This window comes from Nerophis lumbriciformis, linkage group LG20 (assembly GCF_033978685.3).
Source record: "Nerophis lumbriciformis linkage group LG20, RoL_Nlum_v2.1, whole genome shotgun sequence".
Taxonomy (NCBI): Eukaryota; Metazoa; Chordata; class Actinopteri; order Syngnathiformes; family Syngnathidae; genus Nerophis; species Nerophis lumbriciformis.
Genome location: NC_084567.2, coordinates 27314363 through 27329687, shown reverse-complemented (window position 1 = coordinate 27329687; position 15325 = coordinate 27314363). Strand labels below are relative to the sequence as shown.

Genomic DNA, 15325 nt, shown 5'->3' with positions numbered 1-15325 from the left:
ATCATTCAATGATCTTAAACATTTAAAGTATCAGTATCAGCAATAGTATGACCAATGCTCCTCCTGTAACTGCTTGGTAATGGATACCCAAATTTGACAATACTATTTGCAAGTAATTTCATTTATTTGTTGCATTGGAGGTGATGATAATGATCTAAGCCAGTGGTTCTCAACCTTTTTTCAGTGATGTACCCCCTGTGAACATTTTTTTAATTCAAGTACCCCCTAATCAAAGCAAAGCATTTTTGGTTGAAAAAAAGAGATAAAAAAGTAAAATACAGCACTATGTCATCAGTTTCTGATTTATTAAATTGTATAACAGTGCAAAATATTCCTCATTTGTAGTGGTCTTTCTTGAACTATTTGGAAAAAAATATATAAAAATAACTAAAAACCTTTTTGAAAAATAAACAAGTGATTCAATTATAAATAAAGATTTCTACACCTAGAAGTAATCATCAACTTAAAGTGCCCTCTTTGGGGATTGTAACAGAGATCCATCTGGATTCCTGAACTTAATTCTAAACATTTCTTCACAAAAAAAGAAATCTTTAACATCAATATTTATGGAACATGTCCACAAAAAATCTAGCTGTCAACACTGAATATTGCATTGTTGCATTTCTTTTCACAGTTCTTTTTGACAGACATTTTAGTGAGAAACCTGAGCTTGTGCTTCACTGAGTTTATGAACTTACATTCATATTTTGTTGAAGTATTATTTAATAAATATATTTATAAAGGATTTTTCAATTGTTGCTATTTTTAGGACATTAAAAAAAATCTCACGTACCCCTTGGCATACCTTCAAGTACCCCCAGGGGTACGCGTACCCCCATTTGAGAACCACTGATCTAAGCGGACCATCTCCACACTGTGTATGAAGATACAACAGAGTTTCTCCTTAATGATCGTGGCGCACCGCCACGGCAAAATAATAGCCGCCACACCTTAAAAATATATATTTTTTTACGTGAAAACAAATTAAAATAATTTAATGTATCGTAACCTTTAGAAGAAGTCACACAATGTCTGACGCAATTTTAAACTTTTATTGCCAATCTTATGCTAACAACCTGCCCAATTCTAACACATATTTCCTCCTGGGCACACATGTCTGTCTCTTTGCTTCCGAAGACACACAACAATACTTCTTCATTCTCTGTTAATCCCCTTTTAGGCACGGTGTGTTTGTGATCATGGGAACATCCATCCATCCATTTTCTACCGCTTGTCCCTTTCGGGATTGCGGGGGGTGCTGGAGCCTATCTCAGCTGCAATAAACATCAAATAAAAACCACACGACCATAAAACGCTACCACCAGCAGGTTGTCACAGTATGAATGGGCACTATTGACTAGTGTTGCACGAAAATTTGGCTGCTGAAAAATGACTTTGACCACCAGAACAGCGCTGCCAAAACAAGATGTCGTGATGACGTAAGCAATTAGAGAACAATGGCGGCTTTTAAGGAGAGAAAGTTCAACTGGCGCAGCAGCACAAAGCAAGTGCGACGTCATGCTTGCTGCAGTTCGCCTCTTTAGTCGCGGACATCAAGGAACAGAAGCAGAATCTCTAAACATGAGTACAGTCTATAATATCACCAGAAAGCGACGTTAGATTTGTTGCTAGTCGTTTTTACTACTCAGTGACCTAGTGGTTGGAGTGTCCGCCCTGAGATCGCTAGGTTGTGAGTTCAAACCCCGGCCGAGTCATACCAAAGACTATTAAAATGGGACCCTTTACCTCCCTGTGTCCGCCCTGAGATCGGTAGGTTGTGAGTTCAAACCCCGGCTAAGTCATACCAAAGACTATAAAAATGGGACCCATTACCTCCCTGCTTGGCACTCAGCATCAAGGGTTGGAATTGGGGGTTAAATCACCAAAATGATTCCCGGGCGCGGCCACCGCTGCTGCCCACTGCTCCCCTCACCTCCCAGGGGGTGATCAAGGGTGATGGGTCAAATGCAGAGAATCATTTTGCCACACCTAGTGTGTGTGTGACAATCATTGGCACTTTAACTTAACTTAAGATAGGCTACGGCACCCCCCGCGACCCCGAACGGGACAAGCGGTAGAAAATGGATGGATGGATGGAATGTGAACTGGTTACTTATTTTGTGTTATTAACGTGCTATTTCAAGCTGGAACTACTTCAGTGAAAAGAAAAGTACTTCTTGCAGGCGTACATAATACCATATGTTGGACGACTGTTCCCTCATGTTTTTTTGTCTTCAAATTTCCCATCGAGAGGGCCAACATGCTGTACAGCGTCTACCATATTGACTTCAGCCTATCATTCCCCATCGACTGCCCATTTGTCCATGCGCAGCTGTAAAACTACTAGGACAAACTACTTGAAATGTGTTGCCAAAGATGTTTCAGGGATTTTGAGTCATTCTGCACCACTTATGGTTTCTGTGCGTTAAAGTTTTTAGACAAATGATAATGATGATGGTTTCAACTGCATTAAAGCAATAATTCTGACAGCTAATTATAGTTACCATTTACCTTCTCCTGATTGGCCACATTTTATTTACATTTAATTCCACACATTCATAATGAGATTGCAAAATGCAATCATTTTGCAAAGTGTATACATTTCATCCAAGAGGGGGCACACTACAGTGGATTACCCTGCAGTTGAGTTCGGACACACACCATTAGGCTTTACAATCATAACAAGTGATAAAAACTTGTTGAGTGGAGTTATGACAGTTCTACATTTATGCCCATTAGGGCCACTGATTCTCAAACAAGCTTGGATGATAGATCTGAGTATCTGGAATGTCATTGTAACATCTTTCTTCAAGCAGTGCAAATTAAATGACATTGAAATGTATTATGGTGGTGTGTAGAATTCCCAAAACATTTCAGCTTCTAAGAATATTTAAAAATGTGGCCAAACTGAAGGTAAGTAACACGGCACGATATATAAAAAAATGCTTTCTCTTCAGAAAACTGAAAAAAGACAAGTGTGTGCAGCTTTAGAAAAAAAGATGTGCCAGCACTAATTTTATCACACAAAAAGGCGGCAGCTGTAGGTGACAACAAGAAACGCAGCGGTGGTGGCGTTCCTGTGTGTGTGTGTGTGTGTGTGTGATTGTGCGTGCGTGCATTAAGGGTGGTATAAGCTGGAAAAAAAGCAATACAACCATACAGGGTAAAGGTCAGCTCTTATGCCGCAAGCTTAACGCTAACATACAATGGAGACATACATAGGGAGGCTAACAAAAATTGCATCACAGTCGTTTAAACTTGTACAAATGTTAAACAAATGAGAATTTAACAGAACAAAATTGATATAAAACAGCTAATGCATAGTCACCAAACTGTGTGGAAACAAATATTGATCGCTAACTTTGTAGTACTAGGCCAGGTTTTTTATTTGTATTTTTTTTATTTTTTAAATCGCATTTGTTTTTTTAACATAGGAGATAGAGAACATTTTCTTTTAAGAGTGCACTGCACATTGATCTAAATGTATATTTATTAACTCAATATAAAATATTATTTTCAACTATTTCAAACATTTTTTTGTGGCCTGTCCCTGCTTCCTAAAATTAGACTATCATGAAATATGATCAATTAAATCCTTTAGAAATGTATTTACATTTTTTTTTTTACTTATTTGTGTTGTACATTAAGTAAAATTTCCTCCCCCAAACATTTTTCCATAAAATTCACACTTTTGTCGTGTCCTCAGGATTTCACTCAGTCATGTTACTTTAACATATTATCCTCTGAATAAAAAGTCACATGGTCCACAGGAAGTTGCATCAATCGGATCCTCCGCATACCATGGGAAAACCAAAATAGGTTAACTGATTTATTAAAATCTCAGCACAGTCCTGCCGCCTAAACTATTATTATTTAAACTAAAATGTTGAATCATTGTAATGTGCTTAGTGTCAACATGCTATTAACATGAATGGCATATGTCATGTAATTTCTGCTAAAAACTCACTCATGTTACTTTCAGGCCTGGTACTCAAATGGTTCATATTTGCCTTAGAAACCTTGAAAGAAAGAAATATAGTTGCCTGAAATAGGCCAATACACTTTATCAGCAGTTCAACATGAGTATCATCAATTTAGAGTAAAAATTTTTTTTTTTTTTTAAGTAGTAATTTAAGTTGTTTTTAAGAGTTACAAATGGCAGCAATTTGGTGGAATGGCCTAATTCTTTTTACATCATCTAATCTTGTCACCATCTTTTTTCTCCTAGACCCTAAAAGGGAACTGCACTTTTTTGGGGAATTTTCCCTATCGTTCACAATCATTATAAGACAACACCACACATGTCGTTTTTTTGAGGATTTTAAAGATGATAAAAATTGCTTGGAAGATGTGGCTTATGGGACTCACAGTTGTAGCCTTCAAAGCCCTCGAAAACAACTTCAAAACCCTCCAGCAAAGTTTTATATGCACACTGCAAGTCTATATATAATGTAGTATAACAGACACGTTCATAACAATATGTAATACGTTCAATATTTACGGTATTTTGATTATTTTAAATCATTTACAGGATTTCTTTCTTTCGCGCATTGATTTCTGTTTCCATAGCAGCGAACGTCTGACTTCTGGCAACAACTGTTTGTTCCTACTTCCGGAATCAAATATGCGTGTCTGTTCTAATCATGGCAGACTTGGTAACCAACAAAGACGACTATTTTTGTTGACAAATGAGGTTTCACAACCTTATATTTTTGAAGCTAAATATATTTAGGGTAAATAACTCCTTATTGAAGCGAGCACAAAGAAGAGGGTGAAACGTTGGCGCAGACGGAAGCCGAGAGAGTGAGGTGAAAGTCACTCGAAGCTGAAAACGATTTTGGAGCCAAGCTATTTCGACATAAATGGCGTGCTTACCCAAAATTAACAGGAAATGTCCCGGGCCGGCTGGACCAGACAAACAACTGTCCATCGAGTGAGTCACACTTTATATTGATCTTGATACACGCAGCACATCATGCGTGTCATTACAACTACAGTACATGCGCTCAGCAGCTAGTTCTGTGTAAAAACAAAACATGAAATGTGGGCTAATGCTTAACAGACACTGCAATATGATTGCTCATGTTTTTCAGTCAGTACAGATTGGTGTCTTATCGCACTGTGTTGTGCAGTATAAACTCAAACGTGTTTCGTAATGACATAGAAGCTAGCTTATCTCTTGTCGTAGTTAGCTTTTACCGCAAATACTGAACAGCGCCGATGTGTTACTATGACAGAAAAAGAGTTTCTCAGTGTTCGCTCTTACAATAACGTAAATGAAGTATCGTTGACGGTTTTTGAATGCATTTTTAAAGTGATTTTGAGGTAGAAATGATTGCCACCATTAGCTGTATTGCTAGACACCTAGAACGAGCCGATTTTCATATGTTAGAATGCAAAAGAAAACAAAAAACTTTTGTCTTTTTGTCTCCCATAATGACTGTGGAAAAATAAGCAAAATTCCCCAAAAAAGTGCAGGTCCCTTTAACATGATGAAAAAACCTTTGAGTACTTACGCTCTGCGGTCATGGTCTATTCTGTTGATCTTGCCTCCAATGAAAACACGAATCTTGCAATCCTTCCATCGCTTTTTGTTGGTTAACAGATAGGGGATGAGCAGAGTCAAACCTGCAGGGGGAAAAAAAAGCTAATAGTCTTATTCTTGATTATTTGTGTTTGTTAAAATAAACAGGTTGTTAAATTTGAAGTTTGGCTACAAACAAAACATCTTTGCCAACACAATTGAGAAATGGATATAGACGAGTTAAGGGTTATGCATTTGAAATATTTTGTCACAGTTACCTGGATACCAGGGATAAAAATTATTTCTTGGGCTTGGGATCATAGGGTACTAAATCAACTAATTACGATTCAATTCACACTTAAATACTGAAAATGCTTAAAATCTGTTACAAAATACAAATGTACCTTCCTTTTTTCTTCACCATAAAACACTTAGCTGCTTTAACAGCTATAACTTCTGCCAAAGTCTCAAATGGGGAATTTTGAAATAAGACAGGAATTGCAAATGAAAATGTAATTGTATAGCAACATTACATCACTGCAAATTGCATTAAAGTATTGTTTCTTCAAGTACAAAATAAACAACAGTGAATATGTAAGCTGTTCTTCTGGAACTCCTTTTTTGTCAGCGCAGTCAGACTGGATATAACGCACATCAATTTTGCACTTAGATTTTCTGGTGCATTTGACACTGCTCCGTGTGGGAAATAAAACAAATTTTAAAAAGTGTCTGCTGTCCCTTTTTCAGCGGTGATCTTACAAAACTCTCAGTTACAAATATAATTTATAAAATCAGTCAGATGTTTACTTTGCATGATCATGATGTAGTATGGTTGCACGAGCCTAAGCTGTTAAGTTCCTCACTTCCTTTTGTTTTTCCCCGGACGGCTTGTTGTTGGCAGCTAACGTTAGCATAGTCAGCATGACGCTGCCGCTGCTCCATGCACAAGACTATATAATGCATTGCGATTCGATATTGCTACAAATGAAAAGATATCCATCCATAATCGATCATATTGATTATTTTACCCAGCCCTAGTAATTTCCTTTTAAACCTTACCTCTAGGGCTGGGCGATATATCGAATATACTCGATATATCGCGGGTTTGTGTCTGTGCGATATAGAAAATGACTATATCGTGATATTCGAGTATACGTTCTCACGCAGTTGCTTTTAGCTGCAGGCATTACACTGCATGCATTTCCTACTCTTTCTTGTCTCTCCTGCTCACAGAGACTTAAAACAAGCACACCTTACATGTCACATACTGTCACGTGTGCAACGTCACACGCTCCAGACAGGTAGCGACATGGTAACGTTAGCTGTGATGCTAACGGTGCGGTGCGGTGCGAGTGGTAATACGAGAAAGCGAAGGTGTGAATCTGGTAACAAATGAAGGAAGAATTAATTCCCAAGAAAAACAGCACGGGGTCCATCGTCTGGCGGTGGTTTGACTTCAAGCGGGAAGATGTTGAACAATTATGCGGCAAAAGCGTTGCTACAAAAAGTAGTATTACTGCTAATGTGTAGCATCATTTGAAAAGTCACCCGCTAGAGAATAAGGAGTGGTTGAAACTCCGCACGTCAACATCTCCGTTCGGTGCCACACCCACAAAATGTCGAAGCAATTATTTCCAGATCAACACCGTATGAAAAAAATAGTCAACAACAGAAGGAGATAACGTCCGCAGTAACCTACCACATAGCGAAGGACATACACTAGTTGATTTCCTATTATGCAGCTCATTTTTATTTGACACTTATTGAAATATCTTGTGTGACATCATGCACTAAAGTGCACTTTATTTGTTTCTAACTATTGTAGTGGCGTTACGTACAAAAAGTGCACTTTAATTTAGTGTTGTTTTGATATGTCATCTTATTGACATCATGTACAAAAGTGCACTCATAGCTTGATTTAAAATGTCTCTGACAATCTTGCACTTTCTGTTTTGGAAATGACATGAATGTTTGTGCCACTGCTTAATAACTGTTTGATAAATACAGTTTTGGTCAATTGACTTAGTTGTGATTTCCCTCTCTGCATGAAAGTTTAAAATAAGCATATATTAATGAAGTATGAACAAGAATGTTTTAATGTAGACACATATAATCATCATACTGCTGTGATTATATGCATCAAGTGTTCATTCAAGGCTAAGGCAAAATATCGAGATATATATCGTGTATCGTGACATGGCCTAAAAATATCGAGATATTAATAAAAGGCCATATCGCCCAGCCCTACTTACCTCCATCATCAAACAGCCACCATACATCAACAGTGCCCTTCCCTTGCTTCTTCTGGAACTGCTGGCTGGCCTCCAGCAGTCTCTGGTCGCACACATTCAGCGGTACTGTCATGCTCTTCTTATCTGAACGGATGGTTTCCAAACACCATGTCAAGCACATGCAAACAAAAGTACAGATCAATTAGATGTCAATTAATTTCATAAGCTAACTATCGTGTGTCGATATTGTCCTGGAATCTTTAATGCCATTCTTGTATGCTATGATGATGACTCTGCTTGACCGATAAGCGATCGGCCACGGTTTACATCACTCGTACTGGCTCTGTTGTGCTTAAAAAAGTACTTGGATTTGATAGACTCTTAGTTTTCTGAAAGCAATTTTAAGAACAACAAGAAGCTACATTTTTCTACTTTAAAGAGCATTTCTTAGATTACCATGATTTTTAAATATTTGTTGAATGATTTAATGGCACAGTACAATTCATAAACAGTGCTAAGAGCTCTTAAGTTAGCAAGGCAAGCCTGCAAACACAAAACAGGAGACACATTTCCATCCTGGAAAAGACTTTCAGACAATGCATCAATTCAAGAGAAGTGACAAATGACTTAAGACATTTGTAAGAAATATAGGTGGTCCTCAGGTTACGAACAAGTACCGTTCTTACTGTGATAAGTGACATTTTAATGTAAAAGTCGGAATTTAAAAGTAAACTAAAAAAAAAAAAACACTTTGAGAGCAGAGACCTCTTTCATGCCCTATTGCATAATACCACAGAGTCCTTTTTTTTTTCCACCCCCAAAACGTAATGTTCCTTATCCCATTTTAGACATTTCTTCAAAGTTTAATCAAAATCTTCCCATAACTGTTTGAGCTATGGCGCTAACTAACATTAGTGAATCAAAGTATAAATGACAAAGCCAGGTCTGTGCATGTTCGTTTTGTTTGTCTGTCACTTGCAAACAAGAGGGTTCACTCTTTGCATCGGTCTCAGCTGAAGGGCATGTCGGTTCTCTAGCGGAATTAAATAAACAAAGTGATTCATCTTGTCAGTCATTCACTCTGTCTCTGTGGGTGGAGGTGGGAATGCTCGCATACAAATACAGAGAAGTTCAGTATTGTTGTTTCCAAAAATCTACTCAGTTGTTTATTTAATTTCTGACATTTCCTGAAAGGTTAATGAAATTCCACTCACAACTTTTTGGTGTTATGTTGATAACTAACTAACATACAGTATATCGTCTGGTGAAGGTAATTAACATTTAAGTCACTCACGTTGTACACAGAACACATAAAGGACATTTAAAATATGGTAACAAAATAATAAATCCAAGAATTTAACAACACTAATAAAAATGATCTAAATACAAACTTTTATGGCTGTGTTTGTCTTGCACACTAGAATGGACATTGCAAGGAATGACAAGACTTATTGGGAGGAGGAGTAGTTATTACTGTTATTTCAGTATTTACTGTTCATTTCATAGTAGAAAATCCTTTATGATGGTTGCAGCATTGGACCAGGCATTCAGCCAAATTTCACCGTTTTTACCTTCCCTTTCTTTTTCACTCTACTACCAGCGGCGTCTGCTCTAAAAAGAGCATTGTCCTTCCTCAGTGTTGCGACACGGGATTACGTAGTACTCCACCTACATCCTCTTCAGCCGCGCAACTAGTTCTTTTTTTGGTATCGGGGCAGTTTAATTAATTAACATGAGTACGTTGTAGTGTTGTCCCAATACCAATATTTTGGTACTGGTACCGAAATTATTTCGATACTTTTCTTAATAAAGGGCACCACAAAAAATTGCATTATTGGCTTTATTATAACAAAAAATCTTAGGGTACATTAAACATATGTTTCTTATTGCAAGTTTGTCCTTAAATAAAATAGTAAATATACAAGACAACTTGTCTTTTATTAGTAAGTAAGCAAACAAAGGCTCCTAATTTAGTCTGCTGACATGCAGTAACATATTGTGAGTAACATATTGTGTCATTTTGCATTCTATTATTTTGTCAAAATTATTAAGGACAAGTGGTAGAAAATGAATTATTAATCTACTTGTTCATTTGCTGTTAATATCTGCTTACTTTCTCTTTTAACATGTTCTATCTACACTTCTGTTAAAATGTAATAATAATGTATTATTCTGTTGTTGGGACGGCGTGGCGCAGTTGAAGAGTGGCCGTGCGCGACCCGAGGGTCGCTTGTTCAATCCCCACCTAGTACCAACCTCGTCATGTCCGTTGTGTCCTGAGCAAGACACTTCACCCTTGCTCCTGATGGGTGCTGGTTAGCGCCTTGCATGGCAGCTCCCTCCATCAGTGTGTGAATGTGTGTGTGAATGGGTAAATGTGGAAGTAGTGTCAAAGCGCTTTGAGTACCTTGAAGGTAGAAAAGCGCTATACAAGTACAACCCATTTATTTATTTATTTATTTGTTTGGATGCTTTACATTAGTTTTGGATGATACCAAAAATTTGGGTGGCGATGGACCGGTACTTTTCAGAGGCGGTATAGTACCGAATAGGATTCATTAGTATCGCGGTACTATACTAATACCGGTATACCGCACAACCCTAGTACGTTGGTAACCATAAAAACTCGTAAAACGAGGACCACCTGTAAAACATTGCGATCAGAAGTCTCCATACACATCATGAAATTTAGCATGAATGAAATGAGTTTCGGGCTCTTCTTGATATATTTGACCTCTTGGTTTTTCAGGGTGATATGATGACACCTTCAGTGATTTATCAAAAACAACAATCATGACATTCACGATAAGTGAGTGGAAACTTCTGACCGCAACTGCAAATTTTGGCACACACTCCAAACATAAAAATGAGGTTAGGTTTTTGGCACTGCAACACACAAGTCAAGAGGCCGTGCTTGAGCTAGAAACTGGATAGCGGGAGAAGACACAGTATTAAACACAGCTAGTCGCTTGTTAGGTGGAAACAACAAATGACAGCAGAGATAAGACAATATAAGGTAATCAAAAAGTTACTTAAAGGAAAAGTTGTTAAGTATGAAGGAAGGAAACACAGAGACGGTAAAGTACAAACACTAAAAAACGAGGAAGCACTATGCTGAGAAAGAGAGAGCAAGATTCAAAGCAACCCATTTAAATAAATATCCTGCCTTTTTTCAACAGGGGCTGGGTTGGAGTTTTGCCATCATCGTCATCATCTGGAAAATGTGAGACAAAAAAAAAAGAGAAAAATGAAAAATATAAAAAGCAAAAATGTGCTAAACTGATCACACTAGTAAAATGTTAAATAAATACATTAATACAGTTCCAGTCATTTAAAAGAGAACATACACTATCAAGTCTTTGTGTGAAAAGGGATTTTAAAAATCCTTACAAGCAATGTTCCTCCTAATTATTCATGTGTGTGCGCAAACACACATACTCCCTTGACCATTCCTTGGACCACATTTAAACATCAGACGTGCACACTGTGGCCACACCAGTATTACACCAGTCCTTAAGCTGACATCATAACAAGTTTACTGGACTTTTAAAAGTATCAAAAACAGATTTTGAGGACAGAAAAACATGTTTTGCAACCACAAACATAGTTTTTTAACATAAATTAAACGCAAGCAAAATATAATATGATATAATATAATAGCATATTGTAGGCCTATTTATATTTTACAGATCAAAATTAGTTCACCTTAAAAATGTACGTTTTGTACAATGAGTTGTGTGCTATAGCACAAGTGTACATTCCTGTAACTTTTTGTCTGCAAAATATGCCATTACACAGTTTGTATGATCATTTTTGTAATCAAAAGCAAAAGACAAATGAACATTCTTAACAAATAACAGTTGAATAAGCGCACATATGTTTGGGGAGTGTGGAGAGCTAACCTGCAAAACAGCAGCACTCATAACACACTGTTAAAATCTAGCATCTATTTCTGGTCTTTAATAGTGTACTCGTGTTGAAAGACTCTCTTTAGATACTGTTGCGCCATGTCCGTGACGAAAAGCGAGCATGACGTCACACTTGCTTTGCGTTGCTGGGAGGCTTTCTCTCATTAAAAGCCGCCAGTGTCATCTTAAATTGTGAAAATCGCTGTCCGCGAGTATACCTCAAATATATTAAGGTACGTCCACAGCGTAAACACGCTGCCTCCGCTCCAGACAACCCCGTATAACTTATGTCATCAAAACATCGGTTTCAGGAGCACTGTTCCCGTGATTAAAGTAAGTCTTTTTCCAGCTAGATTTTCGGTGCATCATTAGTCAATAGTGCGCAAATAATACACTGTATATATCCATTCACACTGTAACTACCTGCTGGTGTTAATGTGTATGTTAGTATGTTATGAGGGTCATTTTTCCCATGGTTTGTGAATGCTACGTGTCTGCGCAGAATGGAGCAAGTGTTGTGTGTCTTGAAGTGAAGCACGGAGGCAGACGTGTGTGCACGGAGGAAATACTTGTTTGAATTGGGCCCCTTGTTATCATAAAATTGGCAATAAAAGCTAAAAAGAAAGTTAGACTTTGTTTTCTTCTGGATGCTACAATACATTATTTACTTTATTTTGTTAGGTGTGGCGGCTAAGGGATGTAACAGTAAACGGTATAATGATAAACCGCAATAAAATTCCTGACTGTTCGTAATACCGTTTAAATTTTTAATTACCGAAAAAACGTAATTTATTAATGCATTTAGGCAACACTGCTTACTTCCTGGTGACAGAGTCAAGGCAGCGCTGACGTTCGGCTTGAAAAAACATGGCGGAACAACTACACAGACTTTGCTACGGAGATTTCCTCTCGGAGTAAACGGAGCCAAGCGCTTGCTTTAATTTCATGTTCCCTCGCTTCATTTCCGTGGAGTCTCGGCGTGCGTTTAAGTGCGCAGTGCTGTTTTTAGATGGCGACAGGTGTGAACAATATTGGAGACAGACGCTTTTGTCTCACACTAAAAGTATACAGCGAAGGAGAAAACAATTCGATGTTGCTTGAATTTTCTCACTACAGCGTCCATCAGCTGCAGTGACAGAGTTAATGACGTGAGGAAACATCCTTTATTTACCGTATTTTTCGGAGTATAAGTCGCACCGGAGTATAAGTCGCACCCGCCGAAAATGCATAATAAAAAAGGAAAAAAACAATATATAAGTCGCACTGGAGCCCGGCCAAACTATGAAAAAAAACTGCGACTTATAGTCCGAAAAATACGGTAACTGCAACTTTTATCAGTGTTCAAATAACATCAATACTAGCTATAATGTTTTGTCATCTCATCGAATTGAACGCAGGCTGTGAAGATTGTGTATTAGATGTGAGAGGTATCGCTCCTGTTTATTTTTGTTGGCCAAATTGTTCCACTGAACCTAAAAGGCGTTGTTAGAGAAGAACAAAGCTTGTTTATAAGACTATCTTCATTAGCCAAACTGCTTTGTGTTTTATATTGATATCAAAAAGTAAATACCATGTTTTTTTACATTGCCTGTGTTATTTTTATTTCAAAGTTATTACTTCGAAAACCATTCATGTGAAATAGTATTTTGTTAATGTTTTATTGAATATAGTTAATTCCTATAAGACATATTTCTGCTCAAACTCTTAATGGATCTGTCCCGATACAACATGTACGTGTACATATAATTGTACATAACTTAAAAAAATACCTCCCTCTATCAAAATGTAAAAATAGAGATAAAGGCATCATGTAATGAGAAAAAGATGACACGTTGATACTATTAATGAACAAAAAAAACTAATATTTGTCTTTACATATATTAATAACGTTCATCTATGGCTTTTTTATTAGACATTACAAATTACATGATGGCGTCACGGTCACACCCCACCCCAACTCTGTTTTACCTTACATAATCAATAATCGTGATTTCAATATTGATAAAAATAATCCTAATTATTATTTTGGCCATAATCGTGGCTGCGTGATTATATAGACAAAAAATGCAGCTATGTCTTCATCAGGTGCCATCTTTCAAAATTCTTACAATTGTTTTTTTTTGTATCTGTTATTTTTTTTCTGCCATATTACTTTGTTTATAATGTTTGTGTCAAGGTAAATGTTTCTTTAATGGCCCCCGAGGTAAAATAGTTGTACAGACATTTGTAATTCAGCGTCAAGACAAAATAAAACAAGTAAACACAATATAAAACATAGAAACATAAAAAAAAAAACACAAACGATCACCAGTATACAGGCACGCTGTACAACAATAACAATATAATACCTAATAAACCAATAAAATCATTGTGATAAAAGTGCTATAGCATAATAAATAAATAAAATCCCCATGTGATAGCCTTATTGAAGCGTGTGATGGCAGCAGGTACAAAAGTATTCTTATATTGTTTAGTCCTACAAAGAGAAACAGCAAATTGCCGACCAGAGCGAAGGAGCTGGAATTCACTGCGTAAAAGATGATGGGTGCAGTGATGAATAATAGAGTTTGCCCTGCGCTGCAGCTGTGTGGCATAGATGTCAGATAGGTTTCGTTGTGGCTCACCAATAAGCTTTGTAGCCCACTTTACAATTTGATTTAGTGCAGACTTGTTTCTCAAGGACAAACTACCAAACCATGACACCAGGGAGAAGGACAGAATCGATTCAATATATGCCCGATAAAAGAGTGTCAACATGGTTCTATCTACGTGGAGACGTGACAGTTTCCTCAGGCAATGAAGACGTTGGTGTCCCTTTTTACACATCGCCTCGCAGTTCATCTCAAAGGTCAGCTTTGAGTCTATGACCATGTCAAGGTACAGTATCTGTAGCTGTCCACAGTCTACGGTGCATCTACAGGTTAACCTTTGATGACTGTAGTAGGTTTGGCATTAGTGTGGGTTCTTAAAACAATAAACATATCCTTCATTTTAGATATCCATCCATCCACCCATTTTTTACCGCTTGTCCCTTTTGGGGTCTCTGGAGCCTATCTCAGGTGCATTCGGGCGGTAGGCGGGGTACACCCTGGACAAGTCGCTACCTCATCGCAGGGCCAACACAGATAGACAGACAACATTCACACTCACATTCACACACTAGGGCCAATTTAGTGTTGCCAATCAACCTATCCCTAGGTGCATGTCTTTGGAGGTGGGAGGAAGCCGGAGTACCCGGAGGGAACCCGCGCTGTCACAGGGAGAACATGCAAACTCCACACAGAAAGACCACGAACCCTGGGATCGAACCCAGGACCTTCGTATTGTGAGGTACATGTACTAACCCCTGTGACATCGTGCTGCCTCGTTTTACTGTAGATATGTTGAGCTGTAAAAAGGATTCCTCACACCAGCTGACAAATTCACTAACAACGGGACCATGGCTGGACTCATTTCCGCTAAGAAGACTGACAATGACCGTGTCATCTGCAAATTTCACTCGCGTCCTGTTAGCATGCTTACTCAGGCACATGTTTGTGTACAGGATAAAAAGAAAGGCTGAAAGCACACATCTTTGAGGTGAGCCAGTTGAAGAGTGTGACAACTCATATACAATACCATTCACCTTGACTTGTTGGGATCGAGTACCGTATTTTTCGGAG

At 37.8% G+C, this 15325-nt stretch overlaps 1 protein-coding gene across 2 annotated transcripts in view; it reads right to left on the bottom strand.

Annotated features, from left to right (window-relative positions):
* Nucleotides 1-15325, bottom strand: part of slc12a2 (solute carrier family 12 member 2) — a 121032-nt gene that overhangs the window by 10751 nt on the left and 94956 nt on the right. Inside the window, exons 21-23 of one of the 2 annotated variants that reach the window (XM_061980730.2) lie at nt 10922-10969; nt 7777-7899; nt 5517-5628 (exon numbers count right to left, since the gene is read on the bottom strand). In XM_061980730.2, the coding sequence (XP_061836714.1) occupies nt 5517-5628; nt 7777-7899; nt 10922-10969 (283 nt within the window). The remainder of the gene's footprint in view (nt 1-5516; nt 5629-7776; nt 7900-10921; nt 10970-15325) is intronic. The other variant, XM_061980731.2, reaches the window with a different exon arrangement.